Below are 14,776 nucleotides of genomic sequence, written 5' to 3'. Positions count from 1 at the left end.
TCATCCCTGATGATGAAGCCTCCACCCGAGGGACTTGGGTTCCCTCTAGAGGCGCCATCGAAATTGAGTTTGAGTTGTCCTCTTTGGGGTAATATCCACCTCATCTCTGATCTTCTTTCTCTATTATGATCCAGTACAATTTTTGAAACTTGGAGATACAGCCCACTCATTTGGACATTTGATCATCCCATGTTGTGAAAATTATGTTCATTTTGGATGCCACATAGGTGTTTAGCTATTTGCTGACTAAGAATTCCACCTTCTAGATTATACTATCCGTTCTATGTTCCTTATTGTTAAAGATGCGATTACTTCTTTCTTTCCACAACGTCCAAACAATTGTCCCCAATAACAATATTAATAGTATTTCTTATCTCAATTAAACTTCAAATTAAATGTGCACAACAGATTTTAAATGATGAATTTATGTGTTGCCAACTTGCCACAACCAATCGAAAAAAATACAAAAAGATTGCATAGTCATTGGATTTCGTAGAAATAATATTAAATTAATTTTCTTGATCTCAAGATAATTTTTTGGAGACCAAATAGAAATCAAAATAATATTCAACATAGATATTGACCAACCTTGAGGTTGTACAGCCCCTTGAGATGGTATGGATGACCATGAAAGGGTATAGCAGTTTGGTATTGTGGTATGACAGCCTTTTTGAATTGTTGCACTATAGATTTTCCTATTGTGCTAGCTCAAAATATCCTTTTGCGATTGCGCTATTACAAGAAAAGGTCTTGTTGATGCGGTGAAAGTCATACTTCAACTATTTCCAGTCAACACAGAATAGAATGTTGAGTATCCTATACTCTCTTGAATAAGGATATCCCTAATGTTGTTATGAATGATCAAAGGGGGCAACCTAAAGGTTCCAAATGTCAGGTCTTGACTACAGGATAACTCAACGGTTGATGTGTTTTGCTGGTAACACAAGGGGCTTACGTTTACAACAAGCTGGCCTACATCCAACGATGTTGCGATTCTCAAAACTGGTAAAATAAATGCAAAAGGAATAGGGTTTAGAGGACCTAAGGACAATGGTAGTAATGGCTAGTGCTGCAGGTATACAGATTTCCATAAACTAATCCTTGTTTTGCTAGAGACACCCTCACAAATCAACAAGAACAGTGCAAGCCCCAAAGGATAAATGGATTTTCAAACTATGGGGATTCATCCAGGCACCCAATTCTGGAGCAGCTTGAGGCAAACACCTATACTTGAACCAAGCACAGTAGTAAGGTTCAAACTAACCATACACGGTGACCTACAATCAACAGGCCCCCAACGGTATGAACCAGAAACCTCATCAAATACCCCCCACACTTCACTAGTAAAACCATTGAACTTTAACTAGTTAATCAGATGAGAAGAAACCATGCAAATAGAAGAAAACAAAAATAAACAAACACCATATTTCAATGTTCATATATTTGCTTCAACTACCATTACAACAATTCCTGCTCAGCAGTCCTATTCTACCTATAGCTATTTCTAATCCGCAAATTGCATCTAACTATTCTAACCTCTAACTCCTAAAAATTCTATCTAGAAACTCTAGAATCTAACTCTTACAATGAGAGAGGCCTGCCTTTTATAGATTTTACAATTCAGATCAAGGACCAAGATTGACTACATCCAATGGCTACAATCTGCCTTCTAGAAGCTTGGCAGCTTTAACCCATGCCTAGTAACTTCCAATAGCTTCCTAACTACCTTCTCAACCATTTTCTCAGCTACTTACAATTGTTCTACATCAATTTGGTCAATCAGGTAGCTGAGAATAACTGACTTGTGTACCCCCTTGTTTTCACTCACCAAACCTTGGCGCTTGGTATTTTATTGGCCCTTTAGGGAAATTTCCAGCCTTTTGAGGGTGAATTGACTTCTTTTTTAGTAAAGCCTAAACTTTATTATTTCACTCTTAGACTTCTATCGGCAAATAGAGGGGGGGGGGGGGGGGGGAATTCAGTGATTTTAAGATCATTTGCCAAAAAAGAAAATGCTCGATACTTTGCATTAATTCACTAATGACGCCTCAATCTTCATTTGCTTCATGGTGCCTCGGTTTAATATGTTATTGGCCCCCATTAAGCGACATATAAAAAAAAAGAAAGCTCGATTTTGTTTTGAATTTTAATATGCGTGGGGCTTTTACTGGCATTTTAAGGACAAAATACACGATGTTCTTTTTGTTTTCGACCTTTCATAGCCTAATACTTTCGTTAGGTATTTTTCTGGCTCGAAAGGTGTTTGGGAGAAAACGAATTCATATCACAACCCTCAACATTGGCCAATATCGCACTTTTCAAATTCGGGTTTCGGCTCTATTATCTCTGTGCAAATTTTAGGGCTTTTGTCAGCTTTAACAGGCATGATTCAAGGCGATTTCAAAGTCGGGGAAAATAAAATATTATCGATGCCTTAAGGAAAAATGTGTGAACTCCTCGTTTTTCACCATGAAGGGGTTTATTTCAACCTTTGAAGGCATTTGGAAGACACTTTTCTATTCTACAAAGCTCTTGTATTTTATTTTGAAACCCCGAATTTTGTATTTGCTTGGCCTAGTGAATTCGATTTGGCCTCTCTCAAGATTTTTTCAGGCTTGGGAGGCTTTATGTGAAGATCACGACCTTGCACATAGAGGATGTAACATAAAAAGTTCGAACTCCTCTCCTTATTCACGCAAGCATTTTTCGGCGATCACACAGGCGTGGGGGAAAAACTATTCGACCCCTAAGTGATTTAAAATGTGAGACACTATCATGGTTGCCTTCAGCATTTTGCTTGGGTGGTTTTCGACACTTTTGACGGGATTTGAATGCAACGAAAACGTTTTGAAGGATTGACCTTAGGGATTTCATTGGCATTCTACAGAGGCGAAAGCACTTGCACAGGTCCTTTTAGCCAAACTTTGAACTGTTATCTTTGTTTTCAATTTTCTCGACTATGTATGTAGCTCGTGGTTTATTTTGAAAATGGCAAGTTGTGGCCTTGGACACGACCCTAGACTTTGTCATTGAATGGGCACTCCACATTTTGGGAACTTGTAATATCCCCGCAATTTTTTCCAATTTATTTCCAGCTACAATCACAACAAGAACTCATTAAGGTTAGGAAATCAAGATACAATAATGCTGAAATTGTAACCCTTCCACTTTCTAATCACCAAGTGCCCAATATGGGAAGGTGAGAGCATACGGTGCTGAGGGGATCGTTAGCTTCAAATAACTAGAAATATTACAATACTTGGGCGGCAAGCTAGCCCCTTCCACTTATACAACAGGTGGCAGAAAACTAAAGAAATCACCTGGCGATAAACCAGCCAAGGACAAGCCAAGAAACTGAAATAACAATCACTCAATCGCTTATCCAGCAGGAGGACTGGGAATGAATTAACAATCAACTCTACCGCTTATGCAGCGGGAGGAGAGTAATACAAAATAAGATATAGGCAGCAAGCCAGCCTCTTCCACTTGTTCAGTGGGAAATGAAGAGCAATTCCAAATATAACTTGCTGATAGTACTACTATTCAGCATTACAATAATTATCATGTCTGCAACAAAGATAAATCACTGAACACGGCTACACATATTACTCATTCGGCTCCACAAGATACAAGGGACTCTCCACACAAGAAAAACACTCCAAACTCAAAAAACTCTAAATTTGATAAACTCGCAGCACGCTAAAAACACACAAATCAACAACACCATATCCCACTAAAACACTCACAACTCTCTCAAATCTTAACCGAATGACATGAGACTGAAAGCAGATGACTCCTAGGAGGTAGGCGATCAATCCTAGAACAACAAACTACAGAAAAATGCCCCAAATACATTATGCACGCATCCCAAAGCACTCAGCCACATGGTACGGCTAGCTAAGGGGGCGATTTGCTAAATTAAAATTCAAGACGCCAATTTAAGCTCTATAAACTCTCAAAATGTATCGCCTAAACCAAACAAAGAGATAGAGGAAATACCTAGAACGAGGAGAATAACACACTGAGACTTACGAACAAAAAAGCACTTCAGCGCACCACATGAATAGCAACCTGGACACTCTAAACACTTCCAAAATTTTGAAAACAATACAGAAATCTGCAACATTATCTTCAATCCACTCCTCTAAGATGAAGAGCAGGCTCTGGCTCAGCTAGTTGTTGTATCGCAAGCAAGAAATCAAGCATTGGCTAGGAGTTAAGCGTTCCCCGAAGCTTCACTATGCATTTTGACAGTTCAAGATCCCAAATGAGAAGGCCAACACTCTATTTATAGATTTTGGAGGCTCAAATTCAAATTCAAATTCCACTCACATGGCGCCCAAATTCAATAGCACTTCATTTCACCTCCTTAGCATAATTCACCCAACTCACATCCACCCTTAATCGCCATTTTTGATAAATATAATGCTTATAAAATAACATTGATGAAATTGCACTTTGGCATCTCAATATGAAGGTGGAATATTTTGCCAAATTGACTTAGGATAAAAATAACATTTCCCTTCTCTAAGTTGTCCAAGATCATAGCAGGGTCATCTTATTAGAATTGCCTATAATGTGAATAGTGAGTGCTCAACAATGACTTTTAAATAATAGTATAACTTAGGCAATCTTACTTAGAAAATCATCCACTTGCCTTAAGTTATATTTTAATTAAAAAACACCATGTTGACCCCTTGAAGTCATAATACAAATTACGCCTAGGCCACGGGGAATAATAAAGTATTAAAAAATGCTTCTTCCAAATACTGAATAATGCCAAAATGAGCTAAGGCCAAGGTACTAAACTGCATTGCAAAAATTAGTCATCTGAGTTCGAACACAGGATCTCGCCAAAAATAATATTGCCAGAAATAGCCACTAAGCTGAGTTGCAAAACCCTTGCCATAAATAGCATTGCTAAAAATAGTACTTACTATAAATAGCATACTGCTAAAAACTGCTAAAAATAGTAAGTGTTTTCAAAGTGATTTTAACCCCAATCTGAGTAGTTGTCGTACTTACTAAATATAGTAAGTCCAAAAAAGGTCTTCAAATTGATTTGCATGTTATACCATTGCGAAGCTCTTAGAAAACCCCAAAAAACCTAGAGAAATTAGCTACTTCCGCCACCAATTACTAAAAATAGTAAGTCGGTCAAACTCAATTGCTTGCTATGCATGTAACCTCATTGCGAATCTTTCTGAAAACCCAGAAGGAATCCAGAATCAGAACTATAAAATTCCAACATGCAAGCCACCAAAATTGCCAAAGCATCCTCCTAGAAAATAGGAAACCCTAATTTCTACCTCTGATTGACCAATGGGTCTTGGAATTGGCCAACAGTCCCCAAAACCAACTAGAGCGGAAAAGGGGACATTACAAAGCTCTTCGGTAAAAAAAAGGCTTGCGATCTAACCTATAGAGCTTTCTCTCTCTATTTTCAGGCAGAATGAAGGCACGAGGGTCCCCTATGAAGCAGGGGTGTATGTGCGAAATGCACAGCAGGTCCTAAAAGTCTTTAAACATTTAAATCAGGTAGCATCAAGTTTGAACAAACTTAAATTCTTCCAAATTGCCATATCAACTTGATTGCCTCCACAACATCGTGTGGAACACCTTAAAGGTGTTGTAGTTCATATAGATAGAGTCTAGGAAAGGCCTTTGACCCTCTTCAACAAGTATGGTACCCTAGGTGCCTCTAGATGGTACGCTAGGTTATTAATAGATAAATATATTTGATTAATTCACCATTGCACACTGCACTTTTTTTCTCATTTGCACCATTCACACACACACCGCTAATTCACAAAATTATTATTGGTCTGCAATTTTAAATAATTTGTACTTGGAAATTTGGCAGACCTATAAATTTGTCTTCTAGAAAGAAAAGAATTATTCAAACAAATTTCAGCATAATCTCATTCAATCTTCAATATTTTTGCACACCTGCGAACCCTTGTATGAATTCACCAAGGATTGATTGAGTTTTCATCCACATAACCAATATTCACCTTAGGGTTTTTGTCCTAGGTTGAATGGTTGAACAAGAGCTCAAACTCCTAAAGAGGGTTTTACCAAATAAATAACCAAGAATTATCAAATGAGTTTCACAATCCTCATTTTAAAACCCTTCTGGAACTTTCTGTAATTTTGATTATAAAATCACTTTTTAAATATTAAATTTTTTTTAGTGTTTTATTTTAATTTATTTTTGTCCTCGGGTAAAGTCACTTTATTAAAATTAAAATACTCAACTTATAACATAATTAAATATAAGTTGCCAGAAAACATTAATTTGGACAACTTAATATAATTAATTAAATTATTTCTTCTCCACAAATCTAGGCCAAAAATGGGGACATCACACAACATTATTCTAATGGTGCCATGTTATATTGTAGCTGTTATAATGTTCTCTCTCTCTCTCTCTCTCTCTCTCTCTCTCTCTCTCTCTCTCTCTCTCTCTTACAGACATACATATCATATATATGAGTCCCCTTACTGTTCCCAAAAAATGGCCCTTGGACTGCTGTCCTGCTCTCCCTCTCCTGGAAGCATTGTGGAACATAGTGTATCTATTATGAACTTTGGTCTGATATAAGATGCATTCTTTAAAAAAAGAACATGCAATACTGGCTTATATGTAATATGAATGTACAATATTGGCTTGGATATAGTATGAATGTACAATACTGGCTTGCATAGTCAGTCATGACAGAGTGCATTGCAACAGTAAGTTGTAATCTTGGAGACCCTATCAAGACATTTAGCAAAGGCTTGAATATGGTCATACATAACATAGTGCATTGTAAAGGTAATGTTTAATCTTAGAGAGTCGACCCTCCAAAAACTTACAAGTTTTAATTGTAATTTTTAACAACAAAATTTAATATCTTGGACCCATTGAAATAAAACATAAAATTATAAGACAATAAACTTAATTGAAACATGCAAGAGAAGGATCATTAGACAAAGACATAACACAAAATACCACAAAATTGCCATGTGAGTAAATCTGTGATTGCAATACAAGCACTAATCAAAATCAGTGAACTGCAGCTGTGAATAATTAATTTAAATGAAGCAAGGCAATGAGAACACAAAAATGGAAAAATTGAACAAACCCTATACCTATAAAAATTTATGAATGACAAAAGCAGAAAAAAATAAGGATCTGACAATTCCCAATAGAGGCATCAAGGCATATGGTTATACCTCTCAATAAGTACAACATATTCTGACTCAGGTTTGCGAGCTCGACCACGAGACTGTATGTAGCTGCGGACTGTATTTGGCAAATCAAATCGGATTATGCAGCTACAACCTTGGACGTCAATGCCCTCTTCTGTAACATTAGTGGTGACCAACACATTCACCTGCATAAACATAATCATTAGACAGTACAATACAAACCACCAGTTATAAAATAACTGAGCTTGTCCATGAGTATGCCATGTTGATTATTCATTTGAAAATCTATAAGCCAACCTTGCCCAAACAAAATTGATCAAGAGTGCTTTGCTGTTTGTTTCGACTCGTTTCTAGCAAACCATTTCCACTGGCCAGATATTCACTACTAATATTTGATAGACAATCAAGTTCATTGATCAAACTCGAGATAACAACTGCTGCTATCACTCTTTCAACAAATACAATACAATGCATTTCCTTTAATTTCCTGCACAACTCAGAACAGTCATTTTTTGCTTGAACCAAAAAGAAACATGGAAATACTGTTTGGTTATGCCAGATGAATCCCACCTATTTAATAGAAGGGACCGGATAAACATATATACTTTATGAGTCAGAAGACCCTCTCTAACTCCTTGCATGCTGTAAAAATTCTCCATTCCTAGCAGCAGTATATCCCAACATATAAATTCCTGACGTTGGCTCTCTTTAAATTATAACTATCAAAATGAAGCTTGTATGAAATCAGAAAAAAGGTAATTTCAACAGGTCCCTAACACCACCATTATTTAAAAGTTATCTTTGAAATATATATAGGACAATATCAAATATAGTAGGGGAATATTATACTACACTTGTGTAGGGAAAATAAGTGAAAACAGTGTAAGCATCAATCAACTGTACTTGGATAATTTTTTAATACCCAACTATGTTATAATTGCAGAATTTCAACATTCTTGCTTTTATCTTAATATTTTTTTTTACAGCACATTGTTTTTGAATCACAAGTTACGTGTATATATGTTATAAGCATACATACCATTTGGAAGAAACTGCTTTAAGGTCTGCAATGTCTCCTGTAAAAAAATATTTTTTGTTCTTTTGATGCCATGCAACTCTTCAACCTCGATTTCAAAATTGATCTCAGACTTGCATCTTTCCATAAACACTTGAACAGCCTTCAAAGACAAACAGTAAAACAAAAAACTGTAATATAATATACAAAAAGTGAATGATCATTTCCTCATAATCCTAGGAAATGTAGAGTGTACACCATTGTTTTAGTATTGAAAAGCTCAGCCATTGAAGCAAATGTAAAGAGTAAAAAGAAAGACTTGGTTCATTTTCTTCATGAACCCTGTCTCATAGCATGAGAATTCAGTAACTCGCATGACAATTGTTAACATGCAAACCTTAAGTTTTCCAGCAAAGAGAAAACAGATTTGTACATTACAATATAAATATCCATAAGACATATAATAAAAAAAAAATTAGAGGCATCAGAATATTCAAATAAGATGTATTACTCTCATTTAATAATGTTCTAACTTCTACTAACAATTCCATGTCATCAAAGATTCAAAACCCACTGGACACAACCATTCACATCCTACATCATTGTCATAATAAGATATAATTACTTGTTAAAAACATAAAGAGCTTTTTTCTCTAGTATACCCTCTTTCTTCTCCAGCTACCTTCTTGCCTCAACTGCCACCTCCAATTTTACCAGTGCTTCTTCTTTTTGGGTACAGTGTTTTCACATACCTAAAAAACTTGAATCAATGTTCTTCAAATGATGCTTCTAGTGGCATAGGATGTAAAGGTAGAAAATCCTTTGGTTTATATCTCCCAGCTTTTGGAAAGCATCAGTGTCTGAACCATAGTCAAAAGGCTCAGCCAAACCTCAAGGATCTTCTGTAAAACTTGAACTTTATTAGAGGGACCAATCCAATAGATGGAACCAATCAATCTTTAGTCATGGTAAACACGTTCAATGCCACTATATATCAAGGGTTATTTTTCAAAGTTGCCAAAGAACAGAAAGCTAATGCACAGTTAATGTGGGCAATTTTGAGATGTAAACAAAAGTTAACAATTTGTATTTTCAAAAATGCAAACAAAAGTTAACAATTTGTATTTTCAAAATCTTGAGTTGTAACCCTGAATTTTATTTTATTTTTGCTAATAGTATGTATTTGTCTTAACTCTTACCTTGTTGGCAATGTCAATATATAACTCTTTTCTGGCCAAACAGGTATACACAAACATATACGTAGATGAATACATATGTATACACATAACAACAATTGTATTGAGAAAAATAATCCATAACTCTGATATTTATTACAATTAGCCATTCATGAAGGTTTAAATATTTTCTTAAAGGTGCAAGACTAGTCCATACCTTATAAGCACAATACAAGCCGAGATTCTCTAGACAGTATTCAATGTTTCTGTGTATGCTCTGAATTTCCTTCCTCGAGTTAACTATAAATTCTTCGTAGTCCTTGAACTTAGACAGCAAAGTGTTGTCTTTACTTTCTTGGAAAATTTCATACTGTTGGCATTACAACACCTCATTAATGATTCACTGATATATTTTATATACTAGTTAACTAATGAAACTTGAAAAAAAGAAACGAGACTTTAAAATCAATCTCGTAAAAGTAAAAGAAAATTCTACCTTCTCACAAAGCTTCGTTAGCTTCACTTTCACAGTTTCATAGTTAAAACAAGATGGACTATAGTATATTGTCTTGTGACTTGGAGTAGGAACAAATCTTTCTAGCTCCCTCCTATCCTCCAGGGCATACACCTGCTTTGACACGTGAATGATGTTAAAAGGAAGCAACAACTATTACTTACCTTGAACAACAAAATTGATCCCAAAATACCTGTGAATCCAAAATGCCTTCTAGTTGAGCTATTTGATCCATGCAATCATGGCTTGAAGAGACACCTGATATGATTTTTCATAATGATGCAAACTACACTTCAGTCTCATATAATTGTAGTGAAGCTACAAATTTATGATGTGAATTTGCAGTAAGTTAAAAAAACAAAAAGCACAGAAACATGGACAAAAACACTGTCAGATCAGTTTCTCCTTCAAATTTTGGAGCCAAGCTTGAGTGACAAGAAACATACAAACACAAAACTGATACATAAAATAGATTTTAAATTGTTCAATAAAAAAAATTCCAGGATTAGAAATGGACGAGACAATTCATGTAGCTCTCCAAGGTAACCATACAAACTTGATAAAGTATTTGCATGCTAATAACTCTTGTACTAATTTCAAAGACAAACAATCAAATAAGCAATTAATTTTTCATACAATGGATATCTCAACTTGAAGTTCTTTATTAAATGCCTAAGGTATGGGGGAATATTCAAAAGAATATAATGTTATAGCACATCTGCAGACCATTCTAACCTTTTTTTATAACTGGTGATGCCGTCATTCCAAATATTTTTGGTCTAAGTTGCGATGTTTGATAAAACTCCTACATCACAACAATAACATGTAATTAGTACTTTGATAAGTAAAGTAAAAATGAATCCTACGCTCAAATCATATTATAAATCTTTATAAGGTTCAATAACTAAACAATTCATATCTCTGCATAAACAAAAATAGAAGGATTGCACTTACTTTCATAATTTTTGCATAGGGATGATTTCCCTGAGTATGATGACACTCATCAAAAATAATTAGCTTAACCATTTTTAATTGCAAAAAACCATGTCTCAAAACATCAAGAAGAATCTGAGGTGTCATTACAAGAACCTGCAACACAGTTTGTAAAATTACAGGAGATATTTAGATCCCAATTAATTTGTTTTCAAAAGAAGAGAACCAAAAGAACGCCAACAGTTCATAAAGATTGACAAATCAAATCAAAAACTATTGAGATGAAAACAACAGGAGAAGATAAGATAGCCTACTAAGGACAAAAAATCATGTAAACCTTACTCGTCCAAATAACAATATAAGCAACAACAAATATAGAAAATTAGTAGCAAAGCTATAGGCAGTGACTGAAAGATTTAAAATCAATATTAAATGTTGAATCTAAGGCTGACTAAGTCCATCATCTAGCCTTATGAAATTTCTCATGTGTGCAAGGCTCTTAAACAAAGCCTGCATCCAAGTCTCATAGCCTGCTAGAACTAAGAGTAATGACTATTTTTGTCCAGAAGTATGAACTGGAGGTAAAAATGATAATAAGAAAGAAATCAAAGCCCATTCCCATACAATTAACAAAAATCTTAATGAAGCTAAAGTAAGAAAAATGTCAGTCATGATGAATACAACAGCATTTGCCTTAACCATCTTATGCCTGTGAAGGTAAAGAGCTTTAATATGGTGTCAACAAAGTGTCCCATTAATCAAATAAATTACCTCATGTTTGTTTATTTCATCATTCCAGGTTTGAGCACTCCAGCCATCAACACCTTTGGCCCCATAGTACTTTGCTACTTTCATATCAATATTTATTTCAATAACTTCGTATTGCTGCAATGTGCATTGAAAACAATATAAGGCTTGACTTCTTTCTTTTCAAACAATTAAGCCCTATATAAGGAAAGAATCATGATGGATGAGTACCTGGACAACCAACTGAACAGTGGGTGCAAGAAAAATTATAATTCCTTTTTCTTTTTGTGCTCTCATCTGATTACCAATTTCCTTAATAAGAAGCACAGCAATTAATGTCTTACCACATCCTGTTTCCAAATAAACAAGCGTATTCTTTTCCAAGGCTTTTTGAAGTACTTCCAACTGATATCTGCAAACAATCATCTTACTTAGGCAACTTATCTGCATTAATCAACCTAAGTTCCTAACCTTCTTTTTTTCAATCTGCTTATAGATAATTATATATTATTTTAATGCATACAAAATTGAGCTCTGAAATTCTAAAAAGTAAAAACCACAACACACAAAACAAAACCCTTGACAAAAGGACTCTCCATGGTCTCCACAAAAGATGAAGTTGAACCAGGCTGGGAGATATTTTCAAAAACCTAAAGAAATTGGTCATACTAGGCTACAATGAGGATTTTGACTAGCCTACTAATAATCTAGCTTAAAGTAGGCCATGGATGATGAAAAACAAAACAATTCAAGCCAATAAATGGAAAGATTTGGAGATAGGAGATTCTAAACTAATATTTGAAGCCATTTACAAAGAGAATGCTCTATAATTGGAAACATGGGAGTAAATGCATGGAGGCATTTGGAGGCATTTGGCTTCAACAAGAGGAGGATAAACTGGATCTTCTTTTGCATCTCCACACCTAGGTTCTCAGTGTTAGTAAATGGATCTCCAGAAGGTTTCTTTGAACCCTCTAGAGGTCTAAGACAAGGGGATCCCCTCTCCCCATTCTTATTCATAATCATGGCAGAGGCTTTGGGCAGAGGCATCATAAATCTAAAAGATTGAGCAAGATAGTAGGCATCTAGGTGGCAAATGGGGTGGAGGCCTGCACTCATCAACATTTTGCTGATGACACCCTACTGATGGGCTTGGGATACAAAAAAGAGGCTAAGGAATTCAAAAGGATCCTCAATCAGTATCAAAAAGCATGAGGCCAAGAGGTGAGTAATGAAAAATCTGAAATCTTCTTTTTTAACATAGACCCAAGAAAGGAAGTAGAGATCACTGATCTTCTAAGGTTTAAAATTGGTAAACTTCCATGCACATACTTAGGAATTCCCATTGATAAAGGCATCCGAAATTCCAAATTATGGGATCCTATAAATGAAAAAATGGAGAGATGATTATCCTCATGGAAAGGAAAATGGCTTTCTTGGGCTAGGAGGATGGTTGTGCTCAAATCGGTTCTATCGTCCTTCCCAATATTCATGCTTTCTTGTATGTCCCTGTCAATTGGTACTAACAGAAAGATCACTCAAATCATGAGGAAATGCTATTGGCAAGGGGTCTCTGAGAATAAGAAAATTGCCCTCATCTCATGGGAGAAGATCTGCAGATCCAAACAGGACAGAGGGGTAGGCATTAGAAATCTGATTTGGCAAAATATGGCTTTGGGAGAAAAACTAACATGGAAGGTATACTCACAACCGAATCTAAAATGGGTTAAGATCATACAAGCCAAGTACTTAAATGTTGATGATAGAGTAGGCATCTTCGGAATATCCAATCTTTCTAAAGGCTCCAGAATATGGAACTTCATGTTGGAAAGCAGAAAGTTCTTCTCAAACACATTTCATGGGAAATTTTTGAAGGAAGACTCGTGGGGTGGCTTCCCCCCATTAGATAATTTAATGGATACTAGCTCATTCAAGGACTTTTTCATTAAGAACTGGGGCGAAACTATTAGATGCTATGTAACATTGGATGACTCTCAATTGTCTTTGGGATGGAGCTGGAAAGACTTAATTCTTATGATGCTTCTAGATTCGATTGTGTGCTGAAAAGACTTTTCAAATCATATGAATAAGCCGGATTGGGAGAGGTTGAAGAATATTTTGGATGTCAGATCTCTGATCTTTAGGGAAGGCGGTGATAAGATCATTTGGGCCAAATCCAAGAATGGCCAGTATAATTCCAAGGAGGGTTTCCAGATGATATACAAAGAAGCTTTGCAAAACAAAGTTGACATCCCTCACACTCTACGTTGGGATAAGCCTTCCTTGCCAAAAGCAAGTGCTTTTGCATGGGCAGCTATTCAAGGTAGAATTCTCACAGCAGAGCATTTTAGGAAAATTGGCTTCTCGGGCCCTTCTAGGTGTGTTCTATGCAAACTTGATGAAGAAGGGTATGACCACCTCCTCCTCGCATGCCCTTATGCTCAACTGTGTTGGAGATGGCTCCTAAATAAGCGAGAATGGTCAACTGCATTACCTTCAAAGATCATGACTTAGTTCAAAGGGTGGTCAATCATCAAAAAATATAGTTTGTTTGGCATCCTATGGATAAGCAATCCTTCTATCGTGATCTGGGAACTATGGAAAGAGAGAAACAGAAGAATCTTCAAAGACAAGGAACTAGACTCAAACAGACTCCTCATCAAAATTGAGGTGGCCATTATAGAAGTTGTAAACAATAGAAATATGAAATTTGTCAGAAAAGACTGCAAGTTCTCAGAATGGGACAATCAAATGAGGAAAAATTGGCAGGGCCTCAAGATTCCTCCTTTTTATGGGAATTCCTCCAAGGGTAAGCTGGATAAAAGAAGAAATTGTGTTTGGGAGGCCCCGATGCCAGGATGGTATAAACTCAACTTTGATGGCGCCTCCTGGGGTAACCCAAGAGTGTCTGAAGCAAGTTGTATTATCCATGACTGGGAATGCAAGGTTGTTGCCTCCAAAGTTGTTTGTCTTGGACAAGCTACTAATAATGTCACAGAGTTTCATGGATTAATAGAAAGACTATTGATATGCAAATCCTTGGGCATTGAAAATGTCAATATTCAAGGTGACTCGGCAATAGTCATCACTGCATTAAGACCAAAAGATACTCCTAATTGGAAGTTAAAAAGCCTATTAGATTGTGCACTGGCAATCATTCCATCCATTCCAAATTTCACTATCAATCACACTTATAGA

At 35.9% G+C, this 14,776-nt stretch overlaps 1 protein-coding gene across 6 annotated transcripts in view; it reads right to left on the bottom strand.

The window, feature by feature from the left end:
• Window positions 1-14,776, bottom strand: part of LOC131053529 (endoribonuclease Dicer homolog 3a) — a 182,979-nt gene that overhangs the window by 129,810 nt on the left and 38,393 nt on the right. For 5 of the 6 annotated variants that reach the window (XR_009107715.2, XR_009107716.2, XR_009107717.2 and 2 more), the window contains 11 exons: window positions 11,810-11,990; window positions 11,603-11,716; window positions 10,853-10,987; window positions 10,634-10,703; window positions 10,092-10,156; window positions 9,881-10,012; window positions 9,602-9,754; window positions 8,234-8,372; window positions 7,765-7,855; window positions 7,492-7,681; window positions 7,219-7,379 (listed from right to left, as the gene is read on the bottom strand). Coding sequence is in view for 3 of the 6 variants with exons in the window: in XM_057988141.2 (XP_057844124.2) it covers window positions 7,219-7,379; window positions 7,492-7,681; window positions 7,765-7,855; window positions 8,234-8,372; window positions 9,602-9,754; window positions 9,881-10,012; window positions 10,092-10,156; window positions 10,634-10,703; window positions 10,853-10,987; window positions 11,603-11,716; window positions 11,810-11,990 (1,431 nt within the window). In the remaining 3 variants the exon portion in view is untranslated. The remainder of the gene's footprint in view (window positions 1-7,218; window positions 7,380-7,491; window positions 7,682-7,764; window positions 7,856-8,233; window positions 8,373-9,601; window positions 9,755-9,880; window positions 10,013-10,091; window positions 10,157-10,633; window positions 10,704-10,852; window positions 10,988-11,602; window positions 11,717-11,809; window positions 11,991-14,776) is intronic. The other variant, XM_057988144.2, reaches the window with a different exon arrangement.

This window comes from Cryptomeria japonica, chromosome 6 (assembly GCF_030272615.1).
Source record: "Cryptomeria japonica chromosome 6, Sugi_1.0, whole genome shotgun sequence".
Taxonomy (NCBI): Eukaryota; Viridiplantae; Streptophyta; class Pinopsida; order Cupressales; family Cupressaceae; genus Cryptomeria; species Cryptomeria japonica.
The sequence above is the reverse complement of the archived record's forward strand: the minus strand, read 5'-3'. Positions and strand labels throughout refer to the sequence as shown.